The sequence below is a fragment of the Lissotriton vulgaris genome, chromosome 1_1 (genome assembly GCF_964263255.1).
Source record: "Lissotriton vulgaris chromosome 1_1, aLisVul1.2, whole genome shotgun sequence".
In the NCBI taxonomy this organism is placed as follows: Eukaryota; Metazoa; Chordata; class Amphibia; order Caudata; family Salamandridae; genus Lissotriton; species Lissotriton vulgaris.
This window is the reverse complement of record NC_141685.1, coordinates 475957879-475983356: the sequence shown is the minus strand read 5'-3', so window position 1 is coordinate 475983356 and position 25478 is coordinate 475957879. Positions and strand designations below refer to the sequence as shown.

Below are 25478 nucleotides of genomic sequence, written 5' to 3'. Positions count from 1 at the left end.
TTTTCAGCACAGGCGGCAGAATTGGTGGTCATTATTGAAGCATTGTAGCAAGCCGAGGGAGTAGAGGTCACCATTTGCTCAGATTCAGGATACGTCACCACCACTGTACATTCTAGCATTTGCAGATGGGAAAGGAGAGGATTTCTTAAATCTGATGGGTCTTCTGTGATGCACAAAGATTTATTGGCACAATTAATAAAAGCTCTAACTCTTCAATCTAAAGTTGCAGTGATAAAGTGTGCAGCGCACACCAATCAGCAAGACCGTATCTCCAGGGGTAATGCTCTGACAGACTGGGCTGCAAAAGAAGCATTCCCAAATTAAAATGCATATGATGAACACATTTTTGATATGATGACAAGCAGGCAACAGGATGCTATGGAATTACCACCCCCATATACAGAGACAGCAAAGTTACATTTGTGTGAATTGCAAGAACAAGCACTACCTCATGAAAGGGAGCTGTGGGAACAGCGAGGCTGCACACAGTCACCAACAGATTTCCTTTACAGGCAAGAGAGCATAGGCAATCCAGTAGTGCCACAAGCCTTGTTGTACATGGTTCTAGACCAACTACATCTCCCAGCACACAACGCAAAGGAGTATCTACTTGCAACATCACAGGTAGATAGGTTTATTTCACAACTATCTGAAATAATCACTATGTACATAGCAGAATATACAGTATGTCAACAGTAAAGCCCTAACCCTACATTAAAAGTGATCACCTCAACAATACCACACCCAACAGGTCCATTTAAAAATCTACACTTAGATTTTGTCAACATGATAGAAAGATGTAACAATTACAGATATCATGTAGTAATTAATTGCCCATTCTCATGATGGATTGAAGCAGCCAACTTTACGATGAGAGAGGTAATACCTAGGTGGGGTGTGCCAGCAGCGATTTGCTTTGATAAGGGGCCCCCACTTTGTTAATGCAGTATTTCAACACATCTGCACCGCCCTAGGAATAAAACAAACTGTCACCTGTTTATCACACCCAACGTTTTGGTATTGTGGAGCGCCTGAATGGACTCCTCAAGAATAAAATAAGTTAACTATGTACTGCTCTGCAAAAGAAATAACGGTGCCGGTGGGGAACAACATCAATTGCAACACTACTTTGTACAGTCCTGACATGCAATGGGGCACCCCCAGCCTGATTAACTACTAATGGAACTGTGGAGAGTGGCTGTATATGCAACTTCCTTTAGATTGGAGTGGTTTTTGTTCTTTGACTGCAGTGCACACACCCAGGAGTGGACATATCCAAACTACATGATCATCCCATGAGCCGTCCAATGACCTTGCTAAACCATCATTGGAGGAAGAGAGCTACAGAGTATTTTGGTACTACAGCCTCGGAAGAAGTCCCGCAGGAGCAGAGGCTGTTTAATGATGCTGAACTGTTTTTCAGGAGCATCCCTCTGTTCGTTCAAGCAAGAGAGATTGCACGGTAGCTGCAGATAAACAACTGGAACTAATGAAAGCGATCAATGCCACTGAAGATGGTTTCATGTAGTCAAAGAAGAGTTGTGAGTTATGAGAGAATGATGTTCATGCAGCATGGGTATGTGCTGGACTTAAGGACGGCCAAGGAGGGGGGAGTATGTGCCTGTTGTACTTACATCCCAGCTAATGACACAGACAATAGAACGTTAACAGAGGCCTTACAAACTCTGCATACCTTGCAAAAGAAGATGTGGTGCATGGAGGGGGGGGGGGCGAGGAATGGTTCTCAGGGTGGTTTGGTTGGGTACCATACTGGATGTCATAACTAATTAAGGCCTTGTTGCTTCTCCTTCCCATAGTGCTATTGGTGTACTGTGTTTTCCAGATAGCGATAGGATGCTGTAAGAGGGTTAGTTAGAAGTTGGGAGGAATGTTCACCACTAGATAGTTCAAGATAATGCAGGACATTGAGGAGAACACATACACACTAATGTCTACAAATAAAAGGGAAGTGAGGAAACAGTTGAAATTTTAACTAAAGGGGGAGTAGAAAAAGAAGAAGGCCCACTCATGTCAATGCAAGCATAAGCAGAAAGAAGTTTAGAAATGTACATGGCAAAGGAAAAGCATAGTCCCAAGTTGTTTACAAATGCAGAATAGAGAGCCAGAATCGAGTGGGGGACTGTGGCTGAAGCAGACACAAGTTTAGTAGGATAGATAAATATAATTAGTAAACACAGCAGAAATGGAAAGTTACAATATGCAAAGGCACACAGTGCAAAGACATCTACGAGAAAATATGTAGATAGGCTAGGCATTACAGAACAGTAGACGAGTAGGGCATTGCTTGGGATCAAAGTACGAGACAGTCACAGGCACACCGGTAGTGCAGGGAGCTTGAAACTGTATCAGTAACATGTACACTTGAGTCGCATTTCATAAATGTGTGGCTAGATTATTTTTGCAGAAACTATTGTTTTTTGCTGAAATTATCAGAGATAATGATGTGCTTGAGCAAGCACTGATTTGATATGCTAATGAAAGTTGTGATGTATCGAGCTTTTCACACTATTTAAGACATTGCTTGTTACGTTGTAGTTGAGTTCAGTTTCCAGTTCCACTGAGCTCGCTGACCTACAGCACGTGTTTGATAAACTCTATACTATATTGCCAACAGACGTTGTGCCGTCTCTTTCCTTCTCTGCAACATTATCATTTACCAACGAGCAGCACTTCGGGATGTTTATTCAGCAGCTCCTTACTAAACAAGCCTTCATTTAATTTCTAAACAGAGCCTTGTCATCATCCTCCTCCACCTGGTGTCTGGAACTCTGCCCTCCAGCCACAGGAATGAAGGCAATACACTTCCGCTGGATGAGGAACCCATTTTTGCCCTCCTCTTGAGCAGTGCCACAACCAGGGACATGAAAATGGACCCCTCTTGCTTTTATAATTAATATTGTGAGCTATACTTGAGAATGAACAGCACCAGACATCCACTCCAGCATTTAGAAAATTCCCTTCTCAATATTTCCATTATTTACCCATATATTTTTTCACACTGCCATGATCTTGAGGTTACTGCAACCTTTGAACACAGCCTAAAGCTCTCCGTATTTCCTTATGCATTACTTTATGCTTCCACCCCCTGAGTTGGTCCTCTGTCTTTGCTGGTGCAGTGGATTGATGGAAGCCAAGTAATGGATGGAGTTTTGTATGTTTCTAGTGTCCATGAACAGTACTTAATATAGCACTACCTTTTACATACAAAGTATGCGGTTTCTTTCTATAGTTCTGTGTCTTCAGATTGCATGCTATCTCAAAAAGCAACCTCTAAATTTCAAAATCTGGCAGACATATTGATCTTTACTTAAAACTTCTGATTATCACATCTCCTTTTTCTTTCAAATAGCCCTCTAGTTCACTTCCATCCTTTGTGTGCCTCCTCTCTCCGAGCACAAACTTATCAAAATCACTTGCATGTCTGCCTTAATCTCTAGAAAGTAGTTCTAAAAATTGCAAAAAAACAATAGGAGGGAGGTAGAGTACAGGGGTAGGATTCTTACTCCACGGGCACTGTTACATAAACAAAAGGAATCCTACTCACAGTAGAAAGGGAGGGGTGTCTACCACAGGTGTGGGGACACACAGTGTGTTGTAAAATAACCCTCACACACCAACAGGCCCCTTGGTGTCATGCTTCATCGTTGGGGTCTTCGCACCCCTGTAACGGGATGCGGCGTGCTGCGACCTGCGGCTACGTGGGAGCACTGAAAGTTGGACTATGTGTGGTGTGTGTGATGCAAGTGATAGGGGTATTTAAATGTGAGTGGTGGGATATAGTGAAGGTTTAAAAAGTACCTGGCTCGTGGGTATACAGGAAAAAAAAATGTATTCACAACCCCGGGCTGGTTCTGTTAAAAGAAGTGCAGTGTGAGGTACTTAGCTGTCTTGACTATGGCCAGTACCTCTGGTGTGCGTCGACGTAGGATTCCTTTTGTTTATGTAACAGTTCTAAAAATTGCCCAAAGCTGACATCAAAGAGCCTCTCATTATTTGAAAGTCAAATCCCTGCAACTGAACAACAACCAATAACACTGGATTAATCACAAACAGTGGGTTCCACAGCAGGCTGCTGCCTGGCAGAAAGCGCTTCAGCACCTCATTAGGGGTTAAATGCCACAATATAGACTGCAGTGCACAAGTTATAACGTCTTGATGAGACTTAATTGGCAATTACTGTTTTCCCAGCTGGTTAGGCCTGTATATGGCCAATATAACAAGCACATTTTGTATACCAGAAACGGTTTAATGAAATGTTCTGCACACCATAGTGAGTTTAGTTAAATGGTTCTTTCCAACCATAACAGCAAGGTGGGGGTAATTGTAAACTGGTTTACTTTCACATTTTAGGTAGCCAAAATGCTCCCACCCAATGGTGTGTATGTTACAAGTGAACCTGCAAGTCCCAGAATACAGTAATGGTGACTTTAAAAAAAATTAAGAGAGAACCTGCATGAAGATTTCACAAATGACGTGGAGACTCTTTGCAGCTGTGATCTTACTTCACACAATGCAGAACAGAGATAATATAAATGTCATTAAACACTCAGTACCACGTTAACAAAGGCTAGCCAAAGCTGGATTTACATGTTCTGGTACGTTTGAATGAAACGTTAGCTAGCAAGAGGAAAATACCCGATTGTCCGCTGAAGTTGGACCCAGATACAATGAGTCTCTGGGGTTCCTGAAGGAATGATCATTAGGGTGCTTATACATAATAAAAATCAAGTATTGTCATTTTACCTTTGCTGGCATCGTTCACTGTTCCTGATATTTGCTTCATAGACATGTCTGTGTATGGGTTGGAGTTTTCCATCTAAGACAGGGAAAGTGCTCGAGTGGTGTTTGTGCCTCGTATTGGGTCTTGACGTGCTCCCATGAAGAGTGCTGCTGCTGTAACAACACCTGCCAAGGGTTGCTTCTTTCACGTGTGTTTCTTGCTCATGTAAAGCCCCTACAGACTCCCTTCCTCTGGCGAGGCATTTCGATTTACTGTTGCACAACGGACCGGCTATTCGTATTCTGCACAGCTGGAGAAACATGGAGCTTGGTGACTCTCCCCTGGAAGGTCAGTAGTAGTCTGCAAGGGAGCTGGAAATGCAATCGCTGTGTGGCACGGACAGAAATCGGTCACTTTACTTATTCGTTTCTTTATGGGCAGTTACACTGTATAATACAGCCAGACTTAGATTGTCCATTAAGATAAGGGCGGCTGCCAAAAAACTGTAACGCTGTGGCTAAGTCGTTTTTGGAACGCTTTAGTCCAAGCCCATGAAGGTACTGAGCATAAGTAAAGATAGCGTCCCAACTCCTAAGTGAAACGGAAAAAAACCCAGCCTTTAGTCAAAGTGCAACTAAGCGATTCATAGACAGAGAAAAGGGCCAATAGCTCTCAGATGGCAGCCATCTTGTAGTGTCGAAGTTTCCCGGCGATGAATAACAATCGCGAGTACTAAATCGATTAAATCTGTTTTTTGCAGGCGGGCATAATCGATTAAATCTGTTTTTTGCAGGCGTGACATGCCCTTGCCCCTTTGTGGTAATAGACCTTTAGTTGGCCCGCCCCCAGTGAGCTGGCTAGGCTGAGCTAACTAGAGTTGTGTGCCTGTGGTGATTATTACAGAATGCCACAACTGTTGAGTTTACATCTACGCCTCCGCCCACTGATCATTGCCCCGGGATCCCGGAGACGCTGACTATAGTGCCAACAAAACCGATTCAGCCCGAAGACTCCCGATTTTTTTCCAGCCGAAAATGGTTTGGATATTGGCGTCTCTTGCTCTTTCTTCTATGTAAATTCCCTCTCCTTCAATAGAAGTCAATGGGGGAAATGCAATCTCCCGATTATTGTTTTAAAATCTTCCGCCTTGACGCCCATTGGGCTAAGTTGCGCGGTTATAAATTACATTTCATTCATTCATTCATTCACTTTCTTCTATTAAAATGTTGGCATTTATGCTCTTACCATGTAAAACATGTTGACATGAATGTGGTGCCTACTATGGGGCCAGGGAAAAGTTTTTGAAATGTTTGCATTTATTTATTCAATGATAATTATTTGAAGTGTTTCAGTAGGACTCAACTGTTCTGCTACTATAGGGAGCACTTTAGTTCCCGACACATTACAGGTAGGTAAATGAGTTGAGGTCTGGGTGACCTAGCCCATCCGACCCTCCAGAGCCGTTGCTTCCATCAGTACAGCAGTTGCAGCAGCACTGGAGCTCAAAGTTCCTAAGGAGCCTGTAGTGTCGCAGCTCAGGCCTAGTGGCGCGAACACAATGAACCTGAAGACACGCATAGTTTAGTGGCCAGTGCGTAACTTAACCACGCCTAGGGTCTCCGGGCTATTTATTTACGCTTACACACGCTGGCTGGGCGTACGCCGGGCCAGTCCAATACATTACGTCTAGGTGTCTAGCTGTGGAACCACCCCTTACTCATTGTGTACTGTGGGGCTGCCCAACAGGACAACATTACATTCCTCCTTTACCAGGAGAGCAAAACAATGACAAACTAATGAGAGCACCAGAACAGTTATAAACATCAGTCCATGACAAACTGGATACTTATGGAACAGTCTAACTTGGTCTGCAGACACCACCGTATCTTCTGCCTGAAGGCCGACAGCATTATTTACAACAAGGGGTGGTGATGGACAGAGTCTCTGAATTAAGCAGAGTACTCTCACCCAGTCAAGAGATCAGGGCTAGATCCAACACCGTTTTTTAGCTCATTGCACCATCCCAGTTTCAGAACCTGGCTGTATGCAAATTAGTCTGTCCCTGGCCCAGTGCATCATGGGAACAGGGCAGACCAGACTACAACAGCCAATTCTTACACTGGGAAGGAAACAAGCTTCCGGGGACCGGTTTCTGGCATTACAGCCGTCTTCGGCCCGGCTTGCTTGAATCCTGATGGTGCAATGAGCAAGGGACTCACATCTGAGTATACCCTTCCACGCTTAGGGTGGACAAAATTATTTACAACAAGGGGTGGTGATGGACAGAGTCTCTGAATTAGGCAGAGTACTCTCACCCAGTCAAGAGATCAGGGCTAGATCCAACACCGTTTTTTAGCTCATTGCACCATCCCAGTTTCAGAACCTGGCTGTATGCAAATTAGTCTGTCCCTGGCCCAGTGCATCATGGGAACAGGGCAGACCAGACTACAACAGCCAATTCTTACACTGGGAAGGAAACAAGCTTCCGGGGACCGGTTTCTGGCATTACAGCCGTCTTCGGCCCGGCTTGCTTGAATCCTGATGGTGCAATGAGCAAGGGACTCACATCTGAGTATACCCTTCCACGCTTAGGGTGGACAAAATAATTTACAACAAGGGGTGGTGATGGACAGAGTCTCTGAATTAAGCAGAGTACTCTCACCCAGTCAAGAGATCAGGGCTAGATCCAACACCGTTTTTAGCTCATTGCACCATCCCAGTTTCAGAACCTGGCTGTATGCAAATTAGTCTGTCCCTGGCCCAGTGCATCATGGGAACAGGGCAGACCAGACTACAACAGCCAATTCTTACACTGGGAAGGAAACAAGCTTCCGGGGACCGGTTTCTGGCATTACAGCTGTCTTCGGCCCGGCTTGCTTGAATCCTGATGGTGCAATGAGCAAGGGACTCACATCTGAGTATACCCTTCCACGCTTAGGGTGGACAAAATTATTTACAACAAGGGGTGGTGATGGACAGAGTCTCTGAATTAAGCAGAGTACTCTCACCCAGTCAAGAGATCAGGGCTAGATCCAACACCGTTTTTTAGCTCATTGCACCATCCCAGTTTCAGAACCTGGCTGTATGCAAATTAGTCTGTCCCTGGCCCAGTGCATCATGGGAACAGGGCAGACCAGACTACAACAGCCAATTCTTACACTGGGAAGGAAACAAGCTTCCGGCTACAAAGTCATGATACTTCTGGGACGGCTTGGGATAGGGCTGCAGGCAGTATCCACTCTGGCTGCTTCTAGCAGAGGGTGTCGGCGAAGGCTTTGGAGGGCTGTCGCTGTCTCGGGATGGCTGGTCGCCTCTGAGTTCCTTGTCTTGGGCCTTCTCTGGAGCTGGGGTGCTTTGGTCAACTCCCGCGGCTGTGGGGTGGCCGTTTCCTTCCTGGGAATCGTGAGGACTGGCCGGTTCAGCCGTCCTTGGCTCGTCGATTGACAGAAACTCTTCAGCTTCGTCCTCTGGGACTTTCTTGAAAAAGGATACATTGCGGGTTACGCCTTCGTGTCCCCTGGAGGCGGTCACCATCGTACCTTTAACTTCGGTCACCGTCCATGGGTTTAGTTCAAAGGGCAACCTGAACTTTCCCCCGGGTTGGCGGTCCCGCACAAGCACTCAGTCACCGACGGCGATTGGGATCTCCTTTGCATGTGTCCTCTGGGACACTTCATGGTTGGTCTTCGTCCGCCTTGCCAGTGATTGATTCGGAGGGTTCGGGGACTCTGCCCACAAGGGATGGTGCGGATGATGTCTGTCACCACCCGACCGAAACACAGGCGGGTCGGGGAGATGCCGGTAGTGCAGTGGGGGTGAGGCAGTATACTCGGAGAAACTGGTACAGTGCTTGTTCCAGGATGTGACAAAACAAGAGGAGACTAGGCTGTTCCCAGAAAGGCAAAAGGTCACTAGGGTGCAAGGGGGGGAAAGTGCTCAATGGAGAACTACCCCAGGGTATCCATTTTGTTGGATATAGGAGCCTATATGCTAACAAGAGAGAGAGCAAGGGATCGTGTTCACTGGAGGTGAACGGAGTGTATACTCCTGTTCCCCTGTGGAAGTACTAGATAAACAAATTGAGGAGTACCATCATGGGAAGGTCAAAAAACAAGATTCCTAATGTGCTGGTAGGTTGACAAAAGGAAAGAATTTATCCTTTTGTTAAAAACCCCTCACTCACCAGCCTAGTGGTGACATGCTTCATCATCGGGGTCCACCCTAGTGGCCTAGCGTCCACGTTTGTACCACCGCCTCATACTATCCCTGTCGAAATCAACACCTTCGAGCAAGCGGTGTTCAACGAGATTGAATCAATGACGGTCACCAAACAATACCATAACAATAGCAGAGCAGAAAACAAAGCCATAGCGAATCTCAGATCAGACGGCACCGTCATAATAAAACCGGCGAACAAAGGCGAAGGCCTTGTAATAATGGACAAGGTCAACTACGATATAGAATGCAGAAGACTGCTAGGAGATACCAGGAACTACCAACCTCTCCTATCTGACCAAACCGAAGCGGAAGGTAAAATCCCGTATTTCTATATCGTGCCCAAGATGCACAAAGGCAAAATTGCCCCCCCGGTAGACCGATTGTCTCAGGGATAGGCTCGCTACTGGAACCATTATCCAGGTTCTGTGATTTCTTCCTGAAAACAATAGTACAAGGCACCCCAACATACCTGAAGGATACAAAAAGCCTCCTCATTCTTTTGAAAGAAATCAAGATGGAGACAGATACCATCCTTGTAACCTTTGACATAGAGAGTCTCTATACGAGCATTCCTCAAGATGCCACCATCACAGTACTGAAAACAACATTGGAGGAAGCCGAATGGGAACACAAAACACCTAAGAAATTCATACTGGAATGTGCCATGCTCGTGCTGAAAAGGAACTTTTTTGAGTATGAAGGATCATTATTCCTACAAAAAGGGGGCACTTCCATGGGGAGTGTTTTTGCCCACAGTGCAGCAGGGCTATACGTCTATGACTTTGAGAAAAAACATATCCTATCAGCCAACAACCCTTACGCCACTCACATTAAGTTTTGGCGCAGATATATCGATGATGTCCTAGCAATCTGGGAAGGACCACCAGAAATACTTGCTGAGTTCATAACATGGATAAACACACGTGACCCACACCTACGGTTCACACATTGCCATAACAAGGGCAAAATTGTATTTTTGGACATTGAGATCAGTAGGGAAGATGAGCACCTAACAACCAGAACCCACTTCAAGCCCACAGCTAAAAATAACCTCTTGAGATATGAGAGTTTCCATCCGCGTCCACTCAGGGAAAACCTTCCCTATGGACAATACCTCCGCCTTCGGAGAAACTGCAGTGAACTCGCAGACTACAAGAACCAAGCAGAGGACCTCACAAGAAAATTGAGGCAGCGAGGCTATCCTACGAAAATTGTAAACAAATGTCAGAAGAGAGCGAGAAATCAACCCAGAGACGCTCTGCTGGAAGACAAAACAAGTGAACCCGGAGAAACACCACTAACTTGTGTTACCACCTATAATGCACTATCTAATCAAGTGAGCAAAAGCATCAACAAAAACTGGTCGATACTTAACACAGGCAACTTCAAGTGGGACAAACCCCTATTCTCATACAAAAAAGGACAGAGCTTGAAAGACAGCCTGGTCTACACCAGACCAAAAACAACAACCACCAACACAAATCCCACCATAACACAAATATGGGGGCTACCTCCGGTGACAGGACACTCAAAATGTGGGGACTGCAGCGTATGCCACCTCACAGAGAACACCAAGACCCTAAACCTTGAGCAAGGCAAAATCTGGGAACAAAGGGCTCACACCAATTGCAACAGTGCCAATGTGGTATATCTGATCAAATGTGTATGCGGAAAACCTTACATAGGTATGACAACGCGAAAAGTGAAACAACGAATAAGTGAACACAGGAGCACAATACGTTGCAAAAAGAATATCATCAAAATCACAGACCTCTTTCTGACAGCAAATCATATCCCAAATGACATGAGGTGGACAGTCATTGAGCAGGTTCAACCAGGCCCAAACTTGTAAAACCGGCTTTTTGAAAAGGAACAAAGATGGATTTACAGACTTTCCACAAATAAAACGGGATTAAATGACAATGTTCCTTTGGCCACTGTTCTGAAATGAGTACCTGCGGAATCTGTATGCAACGAGCAAACCTGTTTTTGACAATCAACAGCTTCCGTAGAATAGAGACGCTCACGTGTTGCTGTAGCAACAACCGCGTGACCTATGGCAGTCCCCGCCCAACCCGGAAGCCTAGCTGTTACTTAGTCACACACGAGGCAGACCGGCTTTGTAGTAGGGTAGCAAGGCAGCGGAGGACAAGCATAGGTAACCGGCATTTCCACCACGAAGTAACTGTAAGTAGAAACGCTTCCCTTAACAGGAACAAAGACTGAAAACTACCCAATTTCTTTTACCGCGCAATTCGGCGGTTCCTAAAAGAATACTCGCCATCTAACGAATCTACCCATATTTTTACAGAAATCGGTTGAGTAGTGGGGATACCCCCTCCCGCCCTCCGATGATATAAGACTCCAGAATAGTAGTAAGCCAAGCAATTACAACCACTATGTGTCTGTATATGTCTATGTTGTATGTAAAGTAAGCCCAAGTGTGTCGAGTGTATTGCCACAGATAAATTACGCAATTTTAATTCTGATTCGCGACCACCATAAATGAATGGCGAGATTGTGATACCACAACACCATAATGACATGATCAGGACGTAAGCCTGAATAAATATAAAGAAAACGGCAGCAATCACGCTGCCGCTTGATATGTATGCGTGCATCACCTAGACAAACAGCACACATCGGGTCATGTCACATGGTGATAATTTCACCCAACAAATTCACAACATTCCTTCTAATGAGAGTGGTAGTAAGCCTGAAGAGTCGAATGACACGACACTGCACTACGTAACAGGCATGTAACACTGTTCACGTCTGACTGATGTCTGTTTTATTCTTCCTTTCCACAGGTCTTTTTGATTTTTTTGAACTCACCCACTGCGGTTAGAGTCTTCCTTTATACACCAGACAGCGAATTTTTGCTGTTTTGGGTCACGGAGAACGAGGATAGGGTGTGCCTTTTAGGGGGCATAGACCGTCCAGTTCCCTGACTAACCGGGCCTGATGAAAACCTGGTATATCCCAATCACGGTTGAAACATGTAGACCACCACACATATAAGAGATACTCTTGGCCTTAATATACCCTCACAGTATCTCGCCCCACCTTTTTTAACATTGTCCAGTTACTTGTTAATAAAATTTATCTTAAGTTAAATCAGGACAATTTTTAACATTTTTTCTGCACTTACATTCACAACCTGCTCCACTGTAACTCAGGTGTCGTAGCACACCCTAGTGACGCTAGGCCACTAGGGTGGACCCCGATGATGAAGCATGTCACCACTAGGCTGGTGAGTGAGGGGTTTTTAACAAAAGGATAAATTCTTTCCTTTTGTCAACCTACCACCACATTAGGAATCTCATTGTTTGACCTTCCCATGATGGTACTCCTCAATTTGTTTATCTGGATATAGAAGCTTCACACACCCTTGCTGGTGTCATGCTTCATCATAGGCAATGCTCCTCGTTGGGTAGGCGGTGCAATTCTCAATGGGCAACACCTCAAAGAGTGGCTCTTTAGCAGAGATCTTTTAATCCAACTGCCTATGGGTGAAGTGGGGGTATGGGGCCAGTAAAATGTAGACGGTGTAAGTGAAGATAAAATGAAGCAGAAGGTACCAGAAAACGACTTTATTCAGGTGGTCCTTAGCCCCAGTTAAAAACAAGAATAGTCTGTTCTCGCTGGAACTTAGGTTTCCACATACGGAACAGTACTAAGATGTGAAAGATATGGTCAACATGTTTCTCGCTAGACGCTCATTGGCAAGCGATTCTTCAGGACCTAAAAAGAAACAGTACTACTGTCTACAAAAACGTGACCTATATAAGTGTCAGTTTACCAAAAGCACAGACATTGTACTACCTGTTGAACAACCGCTCCTGCCTGGAATGGGAGACAAAAGAGGCCGTTACTACAGGTAAGTGACAGAATGCATAACTCAAAGTGACCGTGGGTACATAGTGACAAGGTAACATACTAGTGAATGTGCAGCTAGTATGTGACTAAGACCAATAGTGGATACTCCTTGCATGAGTATCTAAAGGGCAATTAAAATCAATGTATTAAAACCAATAGTGCGCAGCACCATTCATACAGGACAAAATCCTAGATCATCCAGCAAGATCAAAGTGTGATTAAACTCACCTCACAGTCAGAATTTATACGTGTCAACAGTGCCCGGCGGGTCAGACATCAGGGTTGAAGCCAATGTAGCTTAGCCGGGGGAGAGGTAGAGAAGTGTGTTTCCCGACAAGGGCTACGTCCACCATCGGCAAAAGCAGTAACATGAGTAACTGAGTATAGTAAGAACTGAAGCCATCTCACCAGTTGTCCCCAGGGGTCATATACAGCATCAGATACTGACAGAAATAATATAGACTGTCAGTACTTGTGCAGTATGTTAAGACAATACCATTAAGGAGCACGAATGTAGCCGAGCTCATAGATAAGGGCTAGAGTGTCAGTATGCACTCAGTATTAGGTTCATCTGCAACATTATCAAATGACGAGTCATCGCCATGCTTAACCGGGTGAGATGGCCGGTCTCACGATCATGTCAGAGGTGTGGCAGTTGTCGCCCTTCCAGGTCAGAGTCTCAAAGGGCAAGTTAAAAGTACCGGTAAAAATATTCAGAGAAAATTAGTTCTAGCTAAGGCGCGTTGGTATGTTCCAGGATGTGGTCATCGGCTAGGGCTTTTTGGATCGTCTTGTTCAAAGTCCGCATCAGACGTTCTACCTCTCTATTTGTTTTGGGCCACCTTGGGGTTATGCGGCGGTGCTTGATCCGGTGGGAAGCCAGGTACTCGAGTAGCTCAACACTGGTGAATGGCGTACCGATGTCCGTCGGGAGTTCTCCGACCAGGCCATGGGTGGCCATGATCTTCTCCAGCTTGGGAATGACTTCTCCAACTGACGTGGAGGAGACGATTTCGAATTTAGGGTATTGTGAGAAGTCATCCACGACTACTAGCATGTACTTCTCTCCTGGTAGGCTGCCAAAGTCTGCACTGGCTCTTTCCCGCGGGGCACTGGTGTCTGCTTCGGTGATCACTGGCGCGGTCTGCGGATCTGTTTATCTAGGCCGGGGAACCAGACTTTGCTCCTGAGGCGGTTCTTTGACTTGACAATTCCCTGGTGTGCTCCATGTGCGAGGAGGGCTGCCTTGTGAGTCAGGCATTCTGGCAGGACAAGGCGTGGGCCTTTCAGGAGTCAGCCATCTGTGGACACGGACCACTCTTGGTGCACTTGATGCAGAGCCTTCAAGGTGGTTTGGGCCTCCTCTGTGTGGAATGGTGTCGGGTTCTGTAACGGCTTCCATTCTCCTGAGGTGATTGCCTGGATGGCAATCTGGAAGCAGTCATCCTCTCTTGAGGCTTGTATCACTTAATCCAGCGAGATTGGGAGTGTTCTGGACCGTTCGGTGATCATTCGCACATAGTCTTCTGTAGCTGCGGCTTCAGCAGCTTCAGGCTCAGTGACAGGCCTGGCATGCCTGGATAGGAAGTCCTCCGGATTCCTGGTTCAAAGTTTGTATTCCACGGTGAACTGGAATTCTTGTAGCTGCAACACCCATTTTTCTATCCACAGGGGAGGCCGCGATGATGACCCTTGAAACAGCGGGATGAGAGGCTTGTGGTCGGCTAGCGTATGCAAATGGGGCCCATTCTCCACAGGTCTGCTGCTGCGCCAAGACCGCTCCTAAGCCCATGGGACTGGCATCCACAACCGACTGGGACTCATGTCGGGGGCCGAAATACACCAGCGTAGTGTCAGCTGAGAGAGCATTTTTCACCTTGGAGGGTGAGTCCGCTGTCTCAGAGGCGGGAGAATACAACTTGGAGACACAGGAGATGTTCTTCCAGTGTGGGTGCGTGCACCAGAATGTCATCGCTCACATTGATCACTCCTTCCAGCCCCTGGAGGACATTCTTGACGATGTTTTGGAACACTTCGACTGCGCTGGAGATTCCAAAGTTGAGGCGAGTGTAGCAGCAGAGCCCTGCATGGGTGGAGAAGGTGGTGATGGGGCAAGAGTCTGGGTGGAGCGGGATCTGGTGGTAACCTGAGCAAAGGTCCATCTTCGAGAATCATTTGGAGCCAGCTAACTTCCCGTTTATGTTGTCTACTGTCGGAGTCAGGTGGCGCACCCGTTTCATGGCAAGGCTCAGGACCCTCATATCCACACAGATGCGGACCGCTTTCGGGTGCTTCGGTTTCTTCACGACGACGATGGGTGACAACCGTGGGGTGGGGCCCCTCACCCATTTAATGATCTCCAGAAATCGTAGCTCTGCTTCCACTTTGGGGCGGAGGTGGAAGGCAATCTTCCTATGGCGGAGGGCGATCGGGGCAACAGACTTGTTGATATGCAGTCGGACCGCTGGGCCCTTCAGGCATCCAATTCCTTCAAATAGCGCTTCGAAACCATGCAGTAGGTGGTCCAGATCATTGGTGTGCACGGTGAATGCAAAGTGGAATCGGTTGAGATCCTGCACAGTGCAGCAGCTGAGTAAAAATCCCGATTCTTCCTGCGACACGTAGACCTTGGCCTATTGGTGTGCAGCCTCATGTGACAGATTGGCTTGGAATACGCCACACAGCTTGAGTGGAGAGGGGTACCGAAAGCATAGATTTGTACTCTGGTAGTGCGTAATGCTGGAGGGTTGGGCAGCCTCCTGTAGACGCTGGCGGCCATAAGATTGATGGTGGCTCCTGTGTCAATGAGTGCAGCTACAGCATGCTCCTGCACATTGACTTTACACATGGGCATGGCATGTTGAGTGGTTGATAGAGTGGTTGATAGAGCATTCAGCATTCTGACTACGTGGACGGTAGCAGCGTCGGCCTCATCGTCGTCCATGTCATTGTCGGGGGGACCATCGGGGGCGGTTCAATTGCACGAACTCGCCGTGGCGGGCCATTTTGCCTCCTCCTCTAGGTCTACTGGCATACCCTGGAGAAATGGTTCACTTTCCCACACGCGCTGCAGGTCTTGCCGTGGGCGAGACAGGTCCCTTTGTGGGGTAACGGAACCCCAAACCACCCACCGGGGCAATTTTGTGAGCTCTGTTGGGATACTTGAGTCTTCGGCCTGGTGATTTTCTGTTGCGGCTCTCAATTGTCGGTATGGAGAGCACACATCGGTTCTTCCTTGACAATGGTGGCAGGTTTTGCGTCCATGTGTGCCGCCCGGGCCTTGCACAATTCTTTGGAGTGGCCAAGTGTTAAGATGTCTCTCATCGACATGCTCCTGCAGGACACGCTTGCGCAGCTCGGAGGACAAGCAGCCCTGGAGGAACTGGGCCCGGACTTCGTCGTCTGGGAGGGTGCAGGTGCTCGCTAGCTCTTTCAGCCTCGCTTAGAAAACATCTACAACTCCTCTTGCAGTTGTCGCACCTGGTGAAGTAGGAAACGCTCGTAGTCGGGGTTAGCAAAAGGCTCGAAATAGACCGTGTTGACTTTGCCCATTGTAGTGTGGTTTCTTGGGGGCCGAGTCTGACGTACAGTTTTAGATATTTTATGAATGTCGGTCCCTCCGAGATGAAGGAGTATAGGTCTTCTTCGTGGAGCAGGAATGTCTGCAGCGTCGAAATATGTTTCTAGGCTCTCGACCCATGCCTTCCAGCGTACTGCCCGAGAGGGTGTAGGGCCTGTGACGGTGAATGGCTCCAAATGTAGCAGAGACGTCATGTGGGCGAGCCAGCGGGCACGGCCGGGGTGGTGGATCACTAGCTGTGGGACACCAGCAGGCAGGGCACATGACTAGGAGCGGCCCTGTTAGGTGGGGCAGGCGGTGAGCCCTTAACACTGTTCGTGTGGCTGAGGTGGGGGAGGTACAACAGATGGGTGCACACTGCCACAGGAGGGCATCCAAGTACAACTTCAGGCAACCACAGCACAGCGCTGATCGTTTGGGCAGCAGGAAAATGTGCACCGTGTGGAGGCACATGGGGCGTGGTGGATGCGGCAAGGCAGGCCTCAAACGCCTGTAGGCACTCTGACAGGCACCCGGCAGGAGGCGCGTGGTGACGAGGGCACAGGGAGGAAGGCAGCTGGGAGCAGGCAGAATAGATCTTACCAGACGCCGGGGGCTGCTGGAAGTCAGCGGTGAGGCAGGCTCGGTGCTGGTGGGCCCTGGGAGATCTTGTACATGCACGTGCCAGTGAGTGAGTGCAGCACAAGGAGTGGCCACAGGGAGCGGCGTCAGGAGCCGATGCAGGTATCTCACCGCATGGGTCTCAGGCACGTGGCAGGGTGGTTAGGTGAGGGTCACAGGAGACACGGCTGGATCGCTCCTGGGTGACGATGGAGGGGGCTGGCACAGCAGATGTGAGGCGGCCTTGTCGCCAGTGTAGTGTCTCAGCTCAGGTCTAGTTGTGCGAACACACGAGCCTGACGACACGTATAGTTTAGTGGCCAGTGCAAGACTTAACCACGCCCAGTGTCTCCGGGCTATTTATTTACCCTTACTCATGCTGGCCGGACGTATGCCGGGCCAGTCCATTACATTACGTCTAGGGGAACCACCCCTTACCCATCGTCTACTGTGGGGCTGCCCAACAGGACTACATTACAGAGCCCATTAAACCATGAGTCTTGGTGTATTCATATAATTTAAATAGCAGCCAGGGATTTTATTTCCTACTATGCACTAGGGTCCGCGGCACACTAGCTACTCTACTGGGCGCTAAATGGGCCTATATATGTTATGTTATGTATACATTTATAGAGCGCCTGGTTACACCCACTGGTGTGTCCCCGCGCTATCAGAGCTTCCTGCAACTCTGGGAATCCGTACCTCTCACGACCTCATTTTCTATCTATTGTGTATAGAGCCATGTTTTCAAAAGAGTCTTTCTGATGGTTCTTCTTGATGTGCGTGTATAGTTATAGTTGCATAGTATGAATAGACAAACACAAATGCAAAGTTATATTAATCATATATTCATATATATATATATATATATATATATATATATATATATATATATATATATATATATATATATATATATATATATATATATATATATATATATATAAAAATATGTACCAAAATTACCTCTTTTGTTCTGAAGTAAGCCAGGACACCCGGAATTTGTTTGCAGAAATTTATTCAGCAAGTGAAAAAGTGCGACGCGTTTCGCCGATAAGGCTTGCTCACGCTCGTCAAACAAACAACAACGGCCATTTTTAAAGTGCTCAAAACACATCCCCAATGTGCGCATATAGTCACCATGGTAATGCGGGCTGCCATCTTATACAAGTACTAATTATACATTCATTACGTACATAAAGCATAAATGTCATAATTGAACCTTGTGTCATATTTACAACCCATGTTAAAACGTCAAAATATAAAACGACGCAGATATAAGCAAAAAGTTTGCATGTTGTGCCTCATGTTACTAGATGTAAAAAACATGAAAATTAATTGTAAAACAAGCACATTTAGAGTATTGAATTCATTGATCAGATTCTCGTTATACCCAATGCTGAGGAGTTGTCTAAATGTCACAAATTAGATGCATATCGTGAATCGCGATCACGTGATCACAGTGTGAATAACATTTAGATCGTCATTGGATGTTCAGCTGTACGCCTATCATACGCATGTTTCCATTGGCTCTCGCTATTGGGATACAAAATGTAAACATGGTGACAGCTATGTTTGTATTGTGCTACCCTAAAAATGCTCCGCAAATTTTTCCCTCTGCTCCCTAGGGATGCTAAGGAGACGGTTGCTAGAGCACTTATACTGGCTAGGCTGGATTATGCGAATGCATTGTTCAGTGGCATCCCGGCCTATTTGGTAAAACGCCTTCAAATTATCCAGAATGCGGTAGTCCGACTCTTACTTAACATCCCGAGATGGAAGAGCGTCCGTTCTGAGATGCGTACGCTCCACTGGCTTCCGGTTGCTCAACGCATTCTATTCAAATCACTGGTGCTTGCGTTTCGTGCTTCCCATGATCAAGGCCCCTTGTATCTGAGGAAGAGATTTACCAGCTATGCTCCTGCACGTACCCTCAGATCCTCCACCCTGTACAAATTGTATCTTCCCCGCTTCAAACGAGCAAGACTTGGCGGCCAATCGATCTCAGTGATCGGGGCCCGGGCCTGGAATGCTCTCCCCCTCCAGCTACGATCTATGTCCTCAGTGGCTGTTTTTAAAAAGCATTTGAAAACACATCTGTTCAAGAGTGTAAGTTAAGTTTTTCTTGTATGTCTCATTGTCTGCCTCTCCTTTACCTGCGCCAGGATACTCTCCAGTAACGGAGCGCGCTATAAAATAATTTATACATACATACATACATACAAGTGAAGCCCGAGTGGGCTAAAAAGCTGTCATCGAGTCCCAATAATTCAGGTAAATCATGAACCATATAGTTCGGATCATAGCCCCAGTGGGCATATATTATATCAAAATAGTTGCCAAAAGAGAATCGGCGCATAATTCCCAAAATATGTTTCCAATGTGTCCAAACATTATGCAACAAGTCCATGCCCAAGTGGGCAATTACAACTCCATACTGCAAAGGGCATTGACAGGGTAAGTATGTAAGGTTCAACAAGGTCACTTTTTAGCTGATTCATTGTATCCAGCAGATCCCCACATTGCCTGTGAAAAAATGATAATTAAACTGTTACAAATTAATTAAAACCATTTAAAAATACAGACAGCAAATGTGCTAGTAAATCAGATACATATAATTATTCTTCATACAAATGAACTGACAGTTCCTCACTGGTGTTAAGCCCTAATGGAGTCAAGCATTGGAATTCGATTATGTATTTGGACTCCAGCTTCCTCATAGAAAGTTCATAGTTTCCACCTCTTATACCTAGTTCAACACAATCAATGGCCACCATACGTAATTTGGTCTCATCCTGCATGTGGTATTCAAAGAAATGTCTGGCGACCGGATATTGTCTGTTGAGATTCCGTATCGCTCTAAGATGTTCCAATACCCTCTTTTTTGCCTCATGCTTCGTGCTGCCCACATACCACTTGTTGCATGGGCATATCAGTAAGTAGACGCTATATGGGGTATTGCAGGATAATCTCTTTCTGATGGTAAATTCCCTGGAAGTACCTGGTATCAATAGGTTCTTACAATCTGTGCTGTGTTTGCAAGCTTTACATTTCTTGCAGCACCTAAAGCCAGCATTAGTGGCATGTTCAGGTGGATCATTCTCTGTCACATAAACTGAAACTGAAAAAATGGTTTTGTACTAAAGTCAAAGATAGACCAGCTGCTGTGGTCACTAACACACTAAGTAACCTTGATGTAGATGACATTTTTCTATTGGAGGAAATTTATGAAGATGGTGTCAATATGAGAGAGGAACCTGAGTGGGAGAGCTGGGGTTTTGACCTAGATAACAATCCTGGTTCTAAATTTAAACCTAAGAATGTGTTCTTACCTGCAGTCCAATGTGACGCAATTGATGTGTTTGAGAGGGGTGTATTGAAAGATCTTTTGAAATTGAGGTATAAGAAAATATCACAGAATAACAAAAATCTATCTCATTCCCAACAATTATCTATTGAATCCCTTAGAGCGGATAAAGACATTGTAATACGTCAATCCGATAAGGGAGGCAATGTTGTGGTTCTAGACAAATGCAAGTACCTTCAGGAAGGCCTGAGACAACTTCAGGACACAACCTGTTACCGTAGGTGTGACAGAGATGATGTTTTAAGGTCCACCGGCATTTTCAGAGATTTACTTTTGGAATGGAAAGACAAAGGGTTGATAGAGACGGAGGAATATCAATATCTATACTGTGCCCATCCCAAGATTCCAATAATGTACCTCCTCCCCAAACTCCACAAAGACCAATGTAACCCTCCGGGCTGCCCCATTGTGTCCTCCATAGGTTCCCTCCTCGAGCACACCTCCAAATATATTGACCACTACTTGAGAAATTTTGTCATGGCATTACCATCATATGTCAAGGATACCACCCAATTTCTGAGTATCATCAATGGCATCCACTGGGAGAACAGTTTCGCACTGGTTACTTTAGACGTTAGTAGCCTCTACACCAGTATTCAACACGAACAAGGTTTGAAAGCAGTGAGGCACTTTCTGAACACCAGGTCTATCTCATTGTTACTACACTCACAAATGCTTCTGTCTATGATTGACTTCTGTTTAACTAACAATTTCTTTTTCTTTAATGACGCCATGTATCATCAGTCACAGGGCACAGCTATGGGAACCTGCTTCGCCCCCAGCTACGCAAATTTATTCATGGGCTGGTGGGAGGAGCAGGTTGTCCGGGAGATGGCTGACTTCAACAATGTGTCCCTGTGGCTGAGATACATAGACGATATTTTTTTCATTTGGAATGGCGAGGAGAACTCGGCCAAACGATTTATTGACAAACTGAATGTTAACACCTTGAATCTAATTCTAACAGAACATATCAGTAAGACCAAGATGGAGTTTCTAGATGTGGAGGTAGAAGTGGTAAACAACATTTTGACCACTAAACTCTTCAGAAAAACCACCTCTGGGAATAGTCTTTTGAGGGCTTCGAGTTGCCATCCTAAAAGTTTGGTCTACAGTATCCCATATGGGGAACTATTGCGCGCCAGGCGCAATTGCAGTACCCAAGATGGATATAAAAAAGAAGAAGCTGTGATGTGCCAGAGGTTCAGGCAGAGAGGGTATGGTAACAAAGTAATTGCCAAAGCTGTAGAACGGAGTCACAAGAAATCTAGGGATGAACTACTAGCTCCTAAACCACCTCAGACACAATCTGAAATCATTAGATTTATTACCAATTTCTCTGGACATTCTCAGGATGTAAGGAAGGTGTTTAAAAAACCTTGGCATGTTTTAAACACTGATGAACATCTCAAGAAGTATGTAGGTGACAACCCTCAAATTACATTCAGGAAGGGTAAATCCCTTCGGGATGAACTCAGTCACAATTATGTGACAGAGAATGATCCACCTGAACATGCCACTAATGCTGGCTTTAGGTGCTGCAAGAAATGTAAAGCTTGCAAACACAGCACAGATTGTAAGAACCTATTGATACCAGGTACTTCCAGGGAATTTACCATCAGAAAGAGATTATCCTGCAATACCCCATATAGCGTCTACTTACTGATATGCCCATGCAACAAGTGGTATGTGGGCAGCACGAAGCATGAGGCAAAAAAGAGGGTATTGTAACATCTTTGAGCGATACGGAATCTCAACAGACAATATCCGGTCGCCAGACATTTCTTTGAATACCACATGCAGGATGAGACCAAATTACGTATGGTGGTCATTGATTGTGTTGAACTAGGTATAAGAGGTGGAAACTATGAACTTTCTATGAGGAAGCTGGAGTCCAAATACATAATCGAATTCCAATGCTTGACTCCATTAGGGCTTAACACCAGTGAGCTACTGTCAGTTCATTTGTATGAAGAATAATTATATGTATCTGATTTACTGGCACATTTGCTGTCTGTATTTTTAAATGGTTTTAATTAATTTGTAACAGTTTAATTATCATTTTTTCACAGGCAATGTGGGGATCTGCTGGATACAATGAATCAGCTAAAAAGTGACCTTGTTGAACCTTACATACTTACCTTGTCAATGCCCTTTGCAGTATGGAGTTGTAATTGCCCACTTGGGCATGGACTTGTTGCATAATGTTTGGACACATTGGAAACATATTTTGGGAATTATGCGCCGATTCTCTTTTGGCAACAATTTTGATATAATACATGCCCACTGGGGCTATGATCCGAACTATATGGTTCATGATTCACCTGAATTATTGGGACTCGATGACAGCTTTTTAGCCCACTCAGGCTTCACTTGTGCACAATACAAACATAGCTGTCACCATGTTTACATTTTGTATCCCAATAGCGAGAGCCAATGGAAACATGCGTATGATAGGCGTACAGCTGAACATCCAATGACGATCTAAATGTTATGCACACTGTGATCACGTGATCGCGATTCACGATATACATCTAATTTGTGACATTTAGACAACTCCTCAGCATTGGGTATAACGAGAATCTGATCAATGAATTCAATACTCTAAATGTGCTTGTTTTACAATTAATTTTCATGTTTTTTACATCTAGTAACATGAGGCACAACATGCAAACTTTTTGCTTATATCTGCGTCGTTTTATATTTTGACGTTTTAACATGGGTTGTAAATATGACACAAGGTTCAATTATGACATTTATGCTTTATGTACGTAATGAATGTATATTTAGTACTTGTATAAGATGGCAGCCCGCATTACCATGGTGACTATATGCGCACATTGGGGGTGTGTTTTGAGCACTTTAAAAATGGCAGTCATTGTTTGTTTGACGAGCGTGAGCAAGCCTTATTGGCGAAACGCGTCGCACTTTTTCACTTGCTGAATACATTTCTGCAAACAAATTCCGGGTGTCCTGGCTTACTTCAGAACAAAAGAGGTAATTTTGGTACATGTTGAAGGCCGGTCGGTGGCCTATCCAGGACCGCTCCACGACAGCCCAAGGTGCACAAACCGGCACTGGAGGAGAGAATATATATAAATATATATATATTCTCCAAATGCTCTGCCCTTCACTGACGCACTCCGCAGCAGGTAATTCAAATATTTATTGCTTTTAAAGGTCACATATTCATCCTCATTTATCACCGCAGTTCCAGTGTCTCTTGGGATTCGTAGTTGCTTCAGTACGAATGTTCATGACGAACTGTGAGACCTACTGTGGGTAAATACATTGTGTTACTCCACGTTGGATGGTTGTGCTACTGAAGCAACTACGAATCCAAGAGACACTGTGTTGGACTTGGCCTTTTTCCCCCAAAATTTTTCGCTTTTGACCCCCTTACCTAGGATGTCTCCCCCATGGGATTAAACCTGTATAGGCCATGAGTGGTGTGAGACCCCTTTTGAAACATGTAATTACCTGACATAATGTGAGCACTTGTAAAATCCCCCATTTTAAAACTGCACCCCCATTTTGGAAATGTACCTGACTGAAATGTATTGTTTTTAAAATGGATGCCATGGCCATGGGTTTTGCCACTGGACTGACATAGGTCAGCTGTCTAGATAACATTACCCAGCTACCCCTAGTTTTGGAGGGAAAGCCTGGCACCCAGGGTGCTCACCCCCTCCCCTAGAACCAGTTTAGGCTAGATGTGCCAACATTCTAGAAGGTCCTGGCACTGCCTGGGAGGAGGGTATAAATAGGGGAAAGTGTCACCAGAGGTTTAGTCAGCGCTGGGACAAGGAAGGGAGGGGGACCTGCTGTGAGGTGCGACCGCCACAGGGGCCTGTGAGCTGGGCCCTGCACCCCTATAAACCCCCCCCACTGCTGTCCCCATGGGCCCCTGACAAGGGAGGACTCTTCATAGGTCCCTGACGCCGTGGGACCTTGAACTACGCCAGCGCTGAGGGAAAGAGGTGCCCAGAAGAGGAGGAATGCTGTGGGCTTGAACCCCCCAGGAGGTGAGGAGTGTGCCCCTGGGGCTAGCTGTGGAGCTGTTCGCCCCCCCCCTCCGTGAGAAGCGCTATAATTTGGAAGCGCTGGGCTGTGAGGTGCCTATGGTGAAGGGCTGTGGACAGCTGACAGGCGTAAACTGCCGTATCACCCCATAAGCGCTGGATGTCTAAAGACTGTTGCTGCCTGTGGAGCTGCCTGGGGAGGATTGTGCCCCCGAAGTGCTGTTGGCTCTGAGGACTGTGTGGGCTGAGGGAGGAGCTGTCCTCCGAGAAAAGCGCCCCCTTCCAGTGATAGCGCTGAGGGAGCTTACCCCTCGTTGTGGCGTGCGCTCTGCGTGAGGAGACTGGCATCCTGTGAATAGCGCCGATTGAGGAGGCGCGCTTGTTACCTGAAAATAATTAATTAAAAGGGAGCCTACCCCTTATTGCCGCCGATTTCACCGCCGCAGCCCGAGGAGTGTTGGCGCTGCCTTGCGCCCGTTGTAAATTGGTGAAAATCACCACCGCAGCCCGGCACCGCCTTTCAGGGACCCCCACCGTTGTGAATATCGTTGCGGCGGCCCCCGGTGTGAGGAGAGGGCCGCCGAGGTGAAGAAAGGGCCGCGCTAGGCCCTGAGGCCGGCAGATCCCCTATCACGTGACGGGGGCCCGGCCGCGTCATCGGCCCGCCCCCGCCGCGCACGGATTGACCTGCGCGGCCGTGACCCCGGAGGCCGCGCAGGGATTGGCTGACGGCTGGGAAGGCAGGAGAAGGAGATACGAAGCCCCGGGTCCCCGTGAGGTAGGAGGGGGACCCGGGTGAAGTTTGGTTGCAGGGCCCCCGTGCCAACGAGGGAGCCCCGAGAGAAGCGACCGTCGCGGGAGGCTACCCCGCTGGTCTGTGCCCCACGCGAGGGGCCGGTGGAGAAGGCGGGGCCGGGGCACGCTGTCGGTGCCGGCCCGCCAGAGCGAGGAGAGCGACGCCAAGCCCTAGGTCCCCGTGAGGCAAGGGGACCCAGGTGAAGTGTTGGTGCGGGGCCCCCGTGCCGAGGAGGGAGCCCGAATTGGAGCGACCGAAGCGGGAGGCCACCCCGC

General features: G+C 46.6%; 1 protein-coding gene across 1 annotated transcript in view; it reads right to left on the bottom strand.

The window, feature by feature from the left end:
* The window catches only part of LOC147747372 (methylcrotonoyl-CoA carboxylase beta chain, mitochondrial-like), a 299929-nt gene extending 294493 nt beyond the window's left edge, over positions 1–5436 (bottom strand). Inside the window, exon 1 of the mRNA XM_086953849.1 lies at positions 4765–5436. Within this exon, the coding sequence (XP_086809975.1) occupies positions 4765–5063 (299 nt within the window). The 5' untranslated portion in view covers positions 5064–5436. The remainder of the gene's footprint in view (positions 1–4764) is intronic.
* Between the last annotated feature and the right edge of the window lie 20042 nt (positions 5437–25478).